Below are 10,505 nucleotides of genomic sequence, written 5' to 3' on the forward strand. Positions count from 1 at the left end.
ATATTGCGGAAAAGAAATGCAGTGGGTTAAAAATGCTATTCAAGGCTTGATTCGATATTTAAAGGATTTAAATGGGTTCTTTAGAACCTCTTTTATAACATACGTTGATTAAATAAAATCACCTCTAGTCTGGCGCTGTTTCATCATACATTTCCTTGAATCGGAATTACGTGCTTACAAGTCAGGAATCTGAATTCCACTTATAAGCTGCTGAGATAAGTATTAAATATAATCCCATTCTGTAGAGTTTGTACTTGATTGACGCCGTTGATTGATCTGCTTGAAGCCTAGCAGACGGAATGCAATGAGGAAGAAAATGTCAAGCTCAAGGCTTATTTCATGGTTGTCCACGCAGACATATCACAAAAAAAAGATAATTAATAGTGAAAATACGTTTAAGTGCTTTAGTCAGTATTTAAAAGATATAAATTGATATTAAGAAAAATTTCCGTTACGTCCTAACCAGGTCAATTAATAGGAGCACTCGGGCTAGCTTTAGTGCTGCCATCTTCGTTTGAAACCACCGCTGGGCGACAGTAAGTGCGACATCGCTTAGGGTAGGGGAGTTGCACTGGGCTGGTTACACCTAAACCCCCCCAGCCTTAATTCCTAGCTGCGCCCATGGAAATGATATATTTATTAAGGTAGAAAACTATGCTAAATTGTGGTAATAAGGTAACTTGAAGTTTTAATGTAATAGCTAAAGGTAAAAGTCCCTTTTGCGTGAAGTCTTTTCGGGATTCCATTCGGTTTAGTTCCTTGTATATTACTAGCGTTCAACTGAACGACTCGTCCATCGTTATCGGAGGGAATGAATAATTTTGACAAGTCACATCTCAACGTTTTTTGTTCAGTTAAGATTACTCTTTCACCTGATGACGATGGACGAGTCGTCCATTAAGCACTTAATAAATTTCCCGGGAAGTCTTCACGCATTTAATTCGTCGAGAAGAATTGGTTCATCTAAACCCGTACGTGTATGCACACTTTTACCGTTGCTGAAAACCGCATTGACGAACAGCAGTAACAATTCAACGTGCTAGGTATATCCGCCGGTTCATTTCATTGTATATCACCAACGTTCCACTGAACGACTCGTCCATCATCGTCATCAGGGAGAATAAATAATTTTAACAATCCACATCTCAGCATTTTTTGTTCAGTCAAAGTTGCAGGATATAGCAGTCTATATACTTTGATGTGTGACTGATCTTTTTCAAAACGTGATTGACGTTAATTTGGGATAAGAGCTCGGAGCAAGTTACTTTGATAAGTATGTTTAGCATGCAGTGTCGCCGACTCCATGGGGCCTGAGGGGGCCCGAGCACCCTCAAAAATTTGTTATGGGTGTGAGGAAAAAATGTGTCAGGCTTGTCGATTTTCCCCGGAGTGTCCAGATATCGAGATTCGAGTTATCAGGGATTTAATGTTGATCATATGACTCTTCTAATATGCTTAAAAAACTTAAAACTCACTACTTATAAAATTTCTCGGGGCAAGATCCCCGGTTTGACCCCCCCCCCAATACTTTTTGTAAGTCATGTTAACCGTTAGCATGTAAACATTCGTAATTTGAGATGGATAGTCGTTCAGAAAAGTGTTTTATTTTTACTTTCAGGCGTTTTGTGGACATATCCCTTGCCATTACGTATTACAGTGCAGCCTGCGTGTACATTGTGTTCATCGCACATTCAACCAAACAGGTAACCATCGAATCATTTCATTATACGATGGAACTTGAATAATTCTAACATCAAGGAAACAGTTAAAAACTTAGAATTATCCAAAAATTCAAATTAAAGAAGTCCTTAATAAATGGATCCAAAACAATAAAATTTGTATTTCCAATCAAAACTCTTTATTAAATTGACACTCTTGAAATATAAATACTTTGATTAACGCCTATGAACAAGATTAAAGAACAGTGAAACCTCGGTTCGCGAACGCCTCTGATAGCGAACAATTCGGATAACGACCAAAGTTCCGTTTCCAAAGTTTCCGTTGTTTTTTCTAAATTTCCAATTAACATATTTATTTTTTTCTTCGATTACGCCATTTTTATGAATTATTAGAATTATTAAAACTAGGAGAAGGTGCCAGAACTGGTAGACGTAGGAAAAATTCACGTAAGGTGTCAGGCAGTGTAGTAATACAGTGAAACCTCGGTTAGCGAACGCCTCTGATAACGAACAATTCGGATAACGACCAAAAATTTCGCTAAAAAAATTGCCTCGGATAGCGATCAAAATTTCGGTTAGCGAACAGATGTGTAGCGCCCATGTTTGTGTTCGGTGCTGTGCGAACCCAAATGGATACAAAGTAGTACCTCCATCCACTCAAGCCATCACATGGCAGTAAAAACGGTCAGTTTTCCTATGTTTCCTATGCTTAAATGCTTTATTTAATGTTTTTATTTATATTCAACTCAATTTGCACTGTATTATAACTATTCTCATTTAAAAAACATACCTATATAGCCTGTAACTTTCATATAATTACGAGTCAATAGGAGCTAGGAACCAATTATTCCTATTTCCTTCATTTCTTATGGGGAAAATTGTTTCAGATAGCAACCATTTCGGATAACGACCAGCTTTCTGGAACGGATTGTGGTCGTTATCCGAGGTTCCACTGTAACCTTTAAACAGGAATATTTATTTCAGCAAGCTACGAATTAAAGTGTAGGAACATTTTTATTCTTACCTTAAAATGTCCTCAGCAACATCTAAACTGCTGTGTACTAATAACTAAACTCGTAATCGTATACGTTTAGACAGGATGTCATAGCATAATACTCTGCAACAAAATCATAATAACCAAAGAGATAAAAAACATTGAATACGTACTTTATTGATTAAAAGAACATTGAAAAATATACAAAAGCTCCTGGGATGGAAACCATAAAACAAAACCTACTATTTTTCAAAAAATGATAATATATTTGCCAATTACCTCGAATTAAGGGAAGGGTGAGTCATCAGCCTCTAGGCTGGCACGCATTTTGTCTAACGCAAACCTTTTGACAATAGCGTTAGTAAAGCATATTTTACGATGGATTCACAATTATTTTGAGTTGTAGATTATAATTTATTCCTTAATTTGACACACGAAAAATACAAATTATCCAAAATAAAATTCGAATTATCCACGATTTTTTAACATTGTTAAAACACAAAATGCTAGGGATCAAGAGAAATATTCGATTTATAGAATGTTTCGAATTAAAAACATTCGAATTGTCCAGGTTCCACTGTATATGTCTATGTTATGAACCCTCATTCACATAAATATATATTTCACCTTCGTTCACTCATTCTTCTCCCCCCCCCCCCCCTAGAAGTCTATCATATTTCTCGACAGTCTTACTTTTCACACATGTACATTAATACATGAATTGTAATTTTCTACCCCTTTGCTTTCATCACCTTGTTTTAACAAAAGAAAACAATAAAAGCATTAGGCAGGCAACCATTGTTATATCGTATCATTTAAAAACTTCTATGATTTTAATTTTTTATCATATTTTTTCTTCGCCTTTTTTATATTTATTAATGTGCTAACATATGCGGGATAATTTGCCGAGCATATTACCAATGTGTAAAATTTTAATAAAATATTCTCGGAAGGGTTCAAAAAAATAAGCAAGAACTATTTATGTGTACTCATGACAACGAAGGAATAAAATAAGGAGAAAAGCCGTCCAATATTTGCTCTGATAGCTAGGTCGTTATCGAAAAGTCTTTGTTTTATGAGAAAGAGGACTGACTTCTGATGCAATAATAGCAATTATAATAACTCACGAATTCCGCCAAAGAGTATGTACTCAATGGTTTTTGTAGAGGATTCCAGGGGCTTTTTCCGAAGACAAATAGATTATTCTGGTAATGTTTTCCAAAATAATATTTATGGTGTAATTCAAAACTTCAACGTGAAGATCACTTACGATCGACGGAATGTTGACATCATATTTTTTAAACTAGTATTTACTTCCTGGAGCAGCGGGAATTCTGTAAGAATTCATGCTCACTCAAACTGATATTATTTCTAATACAAATATTTTCATCCAACTGATAAAAAAATGGATATACTCACAATGATTGTAGCGGCCGATACTTAGTGAACGTCCATTATCACAGAAAAGTAATTTAACTGTTCATAATTCCACTAACTATTCCACTTCGAACGCATATAGCTGGATTTGAAAAATATTCCTGTTACGAGCGTGCTGCGCCCGCTCCCAGCGGGCTTCCCCCGCTCTTTTCAATGCAGGTCCACAGAGGGATAGGCCCGTTTCTAATTTTAAAATGTAGAAAAAAAGGCAGGGTCTTATGTACAAATTTAATTGGAATGTTCATGTACAAATTGAGGTCAGAAGACCTCTTTAAACACAATATTGGAAGTAATTACACTATCCTCTGTTAAACGCACATGATGACTCATACTTACGTATCAACAGGAGACTTGAATTTGGAATCAGCCGCATTTTGATAAAAGTTATTTAAAGAATGCGAGATATTGTTGCAAATGAACAAATGAATCAGTTTGTGCGCCGTTAACGTCAGGAATATTTACCGGTTTTTTGTTTTCTTTTTTTTTGTTTTTTTTTTAATTATTTAAAAACCACTTTTAGGAAACAATAGCAATATTTAGGAAGTAAGATATGCCGTCGCATGTTCTGTGATAAATTCTGTGCATTTTGGTACCTCATTTGTAGAGTTTGGCTTCGTATAAATTGAGAAAAAGGTATCTATACAGTAGAAAAAATATATAGAAGATTGTTTAGTAGTGCCCTGGCAGGCACGATCTCTAATTGTAGCAAAATAAATTGAAAATATTGATGAAAATCAAAGTTTTCTCCTCCAAGGGAGTACGATTAAATTTATTTTCATATTACTACTCTTCCTGACCCTATCCGTAATTTTTGCTCCAGTCTCTTTCTTTCAAACATTCTTCGCATCTCCATGAAGGCTTGACTAATATGTCGTGGTGTTTCGATTCGTTGAGGTGGCGGACCTGCATTCTGGGATGGACATCGACGTTCGGCTGTATATAGCGGCCCTCTTGCCCCCTTTGCTTGCCCTGGGTGCGATCCGTGACCTGAAGCTGCTGGTCCCCTTCTCGGCGGCGGCCAACGTGTGCATCGTGCTGTCGTTCGCCTTCACGCTCTTCTACGTATTCCGCGAGGCGCCGGACCTCGCCTCCCGGCGCCTGCAACCGCCATCCCTCGGCCAACTACCCCTCTTCTTCGCCACCGTCATCTTCGCCATGGAGGGAATTGGGGTGGTATGAAATATATATGTTATTATTATTACATAAATTGTTACAAGTCGACCGTGAAGTCGGGTGGTAACATAAAGTCAGGAAGTATAAAATGCAAAGTACCAGCTAGGTTGGTAGGTCACATAGATACATCACATACAAAATAAACATAAACCAAAATATAAAACAAAATACGAATACAAACATTTTTAAAAGCCCTCAAAATACCATTTTTTACACAATACATGTTCCCATGTACATTGCGCCAAATCAGCAAAAAACAATTCATTACTACATTTACATTGCCCTCCACATCCATTTTTAAACAATAATATACAAAGACCAAAGTGAAAAAACAAGAAACACCAAATTAAAAAAATATACGTTTATAAAGCCCTCAAAATGTAATTTTATTTAACCTATTGATAAAGATCTTGGCGTTAGTTGGGAAGGGCTAAAAAAAAAATCCTCCGGTAAACCATTCCAACCCTCTATCCCCCGATGTGGGAAGAAAAATTTTAGTCTATTTGACAGCTGCCTTGGAGCCTTAATCTTATAATTATGATCCCTCCTCGCCAGATAACTTGGCTCTTTTAACCGCTTTGGAAGATATGCACACGCTGACATATCTGCGGTGATATTCTGAATTTCCGGAAAATGGTTTGAATTCGGATTTCAGGTGATGCCGGTGGAGAACAGCATGCGCACACCGCAGCACTTCCTGAGCTGTCCAGGCGTTCTGTGCGTTGCCATGACGACCGTTGTCACCTTGTACACGACCATCGGCTTCTTTGGATACGCAAAATACGGAGACGAGACCCTCGGAAGCATCACACTCAACCTCCCCACCGAAGAACCGTGAGTTCACACCGATAATTAAAGTTGTATTTATTTATTTTATGTAGATTTTAAGGTAGTAAATGCGGTAGTAAGGTCCGAATAATATCCAAATAATACATAAATTCGTAAATTATAGATAAATTCGTAAATAATGCCACAATAACATGCGTAAAATCGTATTTCGGATGCAAAAAATATTAGGCCTCAAGCATTTTTATCCGGAAAAATTATTGAACCCTACTCACAATCAAGCAGTGAAATGTCAGATAGATTTTTAGAGATTTAATTTCGAGAATAATATTGCATTTGGTCAGTTGTCTCTTAAATATTAATTTTTGACGTATTTTTTAAATTTAGACAGTGATTCATTCTAATTAGGTATTATGTAACTTTATGCGCGTGGAAAGAAGGCTTTGTAAAGTATCCTCCCAATTGTTAAAAGCTACAAAAAATGTTTTTTAAGAAATATATAATTTAAGTGTACCGGGACTAGCCATGGTGAAAACTTTACGGAGTCACCCGCGCAAATTACAAAGAGAAAAAAAATCATAATCCTTGTTAAGGCGAATGATTTTTTCTGTCAAATTTTCGCATAATTTGTCGAGGTATAATTATTTAATTTGAGCTGATATTACACAATGACCATGATTAAAATGATTTGGCCCCTTCTCTATGCCGTATTTCTCCGAATATAGACCCCCTCTGAATATAGACCCCCCTCTTAATTTTATTTATTTATTTAATCCAGTCCAAAAACAGCTCGAGGCCAATTACAGAGGACTGCAGTAACAGGAGAAACAATTTAATAATATTAAGCAACTTAACCAATAATAACAAAAAATATTCAACAGTATTTAAAAATAAATAACAAAGAATATTAAATTTCATCGGGTGGTGTGAGGAATAGGGGAAAATTACGATAGTGATGGTGCCATGGAGGCTTCAGTTTCAAATAAAAATTTTAAAAATGCATTTGAATATAAACCCCCCTTCATAACTATCAGGGACATTTTTGAAAAAAAAACGGGTACTATTTTCAGATAAATACGGTATTTATCATAGGATATTCTGTGCATTTCGCGGGTTTACATTTTTCGAGCAAATTTGCGCAATTCGGAAGTGGATATCTATCTTTCTGCCTCTCAGAATAAACATATACAAGAGGGAATTACTAACGGCTCCTTTGCTTGGGACCAACATTGTCTACTTTTCAGTTTGGCGCAGGCTGTGAAGGTGCTCATCGCGGTGGCCATTCTATTCACCTACGGCCTGCAGTTCTACGTGCCGACCGAGATCACGTGGCGTCTGATAAGACCCTCCATCCCCGAAAAGAGACTCCTGTCCAGCGAGTACGCCGTCAGGCTGATCGCCGTTTGTCTCACAGGTGAGCGGATTGCCGGATGGGAGAGAGCGGCGAAGTCCTACGAATCTATTTTAAATGCCATTTCATGGGAAATATCAGCCATAAATATACATCAGGATTATCGAAAAAATCAGCTCCACAGCTTCGAGGCGTTCATAGAAAGTACTCGTTTACGCTCTTGCAGTATTTTCCGTTCACATTTTTTGCTAACTTTCTGTGACGCAACACCGTATCTCCCTCGTTGTTTAGATTTTAATTCACGAAATAGTAAATATGCACCATTTGGCCAAAATTAAAAGTACTCTAATCGGATTGAAAATTAGTTTTCGTCGCATCACGTGGTCTTAATTAGAAAAATTACAATTTAAAAAAATCTTTTGACTTAAAAAAATTTTTGATCCCCAAACACTGCGTAACATATAGAAAATTTTGTGTTTCGACTAATTTTCCCTGGGTTTCAGACGATTTTTGAGGGGTCGATTTCATAACTTTTTGGTTGTTTCTCGTTTTTTTCACCCCAAACTATGGTAGCGGCGTGAATGAGTTTGTGAGAGGTCGGAAATGGCTTTTATTGTATGAGGCTGTCCAGAAAGTAACAGACGTTTTAAAAATAAGAAGTAAACAAATTGAAAATAGCAATTTTCATCGTATTCCTATTGAAGTTTGGTTATTCTTATCTCTTATATAACTCTTTGGTTATTCTTATCCATAATCGCCATTCCGCGAATCTGGGCTGTACGGCGGGTTATTGAAAACTTCCAATGCAAAACCATCCAAGAGATTGGTTTGGTTTGATTGGCCATGTGTGGACGAAAACAAAATTCGATCAGGCGAGTGGGAATGATTCGTCTCCAAAAGACATTATTTAGAGCAGTCTTAACTCCCGACAGGTCCTGCAGACAGGTCTTTTGTATTATGTTTTTAGAAATGAAACTTTATGAAAACCATTCTCTTTAAATATAGGATGTGTAAAGAAGAACGATGTGTCCAAGGGATACTTATATATTATCTCTTTCCTATGACACTGTGAAATGTTGAAAAATATTTTCTTTGTAGGTAAACGCTGGAGATTACGAGGTAATGATGTAATTGTGAATAAGTAGTACCTATATAAGGAAAAAATCAAATGTAACCGCTGGGGCGGGAGTCAAGCGTTTGTTATCAGATGTATGCTAAATTCTGCATCTCGATTTTCATTCAGAATTTAAAATTAAATATGGAGGTTAGTTCAAAATGGCCTTCAAAATCCGATGGCAGCGCTGCGATCATTAAAAAGAAACGAGGATATAACAATAAATTTGTTGAGATCACAGTTCATCAAAAAATTGAATGAACAAAAGTTTACTTGATTCTTTTTATTTCGCGATAAAATTTTTTTTTAGATAAATAACATAAAAATAAACCAGTTTGGGCAGAAGCACAGGACACAAAAAAAGACAAAAAAAACACTCACAGAACTAAATTTTCGGTGGTATACATCCACCTTCCTCAGAGTTAGGTGGGAGACTGGATAGGACTGGTAGGACTTTTTTAGATAAATATTTATGTTTTATTTGTATTATTTTACTGCACCTTTCATTTACGCTTCACGGGGCTCCCCAAGCTTGGGGCCTTCGGTGATTCCAGACCGTCCCTGCCACCTACACATAGAGGTGGTACACTTTTTTTTAAAACTTTGTAAGCCTCGACCTTCGCGCTTTGCAGTGATTGTGGCGGCCAGCGTCCCTCACCTCGGCCCAATCATCTCTCTGGTCGGCGCTCTCTTCTTTTCCACGCTCGGCCTCATCATCCCGGCCACCGTGGATGCCGTGACCGCCCTCCAGCCGACTGGCGCGGCTGCCGCGCCCGGAAGGCATCGCCGCGCCGCCAAACTCGTCAAGGACGCGTTAATCGTCGCTTTTGCCGCCATGGCTTTGCTCGCCGGATCATACGCCAGCATTAGAGAAATGCAAGACTCGGCGGGAAAGTAGAACAGAAAGAGACTATGAAGAGAAGGCTACAGTTCGCTCCGAAGAAACCTGATTAATACCGCCACTTGTTGTGCGTTTTGATTGGAGTTCAAAAATATCCGCAGCTCAGCAGTAAGCGTAAAGTGATCCATTTATTCTCATGAAATACTTTATAGAACATGATTATCATTGAAAAATTATTTGAACATGTCGAGTATTATAAAAGAGGATACTGAAGAGAATTTGGGGATAAATAAGCTGTCCCAACAGTAGATGCTACCTCAAAGTGTACCTATCTACACTCAAAGCATTTTACAGAGCTCAATTGTCATCTGCTTAAGTTCCTTACTAAGTGGCCCTGACTTCACGATCTCGTCAAGTATTTTTATCCGTTCACTTTGACAATATGCAAGAAACATATTTGTATGATTTTTGATTGAGTTGCTATGATAGGAAAAAAAATAGATTTGAGGTCAAAAACTCAACATCAAGGGCATACCCAGCGGGGGGCAGAAGGGGCAGCTGCCCCCACTAGGAGCAAAAATAATTTTTGTTTAAAACGAACAATTTTAGTTTCATTTTTAACAAATTTTCTTTTGAAGAAAAATGATATTAGTATAAGACAGGGAACTAAAATATTTTTTTAATTCATGCAAATAATTATAAAAATAATAAATCGCTGTCATAATTTTCTTAATTATATTTTGACGTGAATCCATCACTGCAACACTTTAAGCTAGTTTGAAACATTCGATCTCTCCTGCACATGTTGAATTCATCAAAGCCCTCTGAGAGACTCACCTTTGAAGGGATTCTTCAGTGTGTAGATATAGGTGAGACCATAGGAACGATTTAGTAAAGAGAGGCAATTACTCCTCCTTACTGAAGGTGAACATTGTCTATTTCCACTGATATGATACTGAAATAGTAACGGACAACATCAACCTGATACATGGTAACTTATAAACAGTGAAGGCGTAGGAAGTATGTGTATTTGATAAAAATGGAATCTGTTTTGCCTTCCACTAACAAATTGCCTGGTAATGTCCTAGTATTTGGATTACTATCTTTCAAATGAAGTTATTGTTGCATTT

The 10,505-nt window shown here is 37.2% G+C and overlaps 1 protein-coding gene across 1 annotated transcript in view; it reads left to right on the forward strand.

The window, feature by feature from the left end:
- LOC124162197 (proton-coupled amino acid transporter-like protein CG1139) overlaps positions 1 to 9,963 on the forward strand; it is a 30,378-nt gene extending 20,415 nt beyond the window's left edge. Inside the window, exons 5-9 of the mRNA XM_046538636.1 lie at positions 1,619 to 1,703; positions 5,005 to 5,283; positions 5,939 to 6,117; positions 7,314 to 7,483; positions 9,167 to 9,963. Coding sequence (XP_046394592.1) covers positions 1,619 to 1,703; positions 5,005 to 5,283; positions 5,939 to 6,117; positions 7,314 to 7,483; positions 9,167 to 9,432 — 979 coding nt within the window. The 3' untranslated portion in view covers positions 9,433 to 9,963. The remainder of the gene's footprint in view (positions 1 to 1,618; positions 1,704 to 5,004; positions 5,284 to 5,938; positions 6,118 to 7,313; positions 7,484 to 9,166) is intronic.
- Positions 9,964 to 10,505: the final 542 nt, after the last annotated feature.

The sequence above is a fragment of the Ischnura elegans genome, chromosome 7, assembly GCF_921293095.1.
Source record: "Ischnura elegans chromosome 7, ioIscEleg1.1, whole genome shotgun sequence".
Taxonomy (NCBI): domain Eukaryota; kingdom Metazoa; phylum Arthropoda; class Insecta; order Odonata; family Coenagrionidae; genus Ischnura; species Ischnura elegans.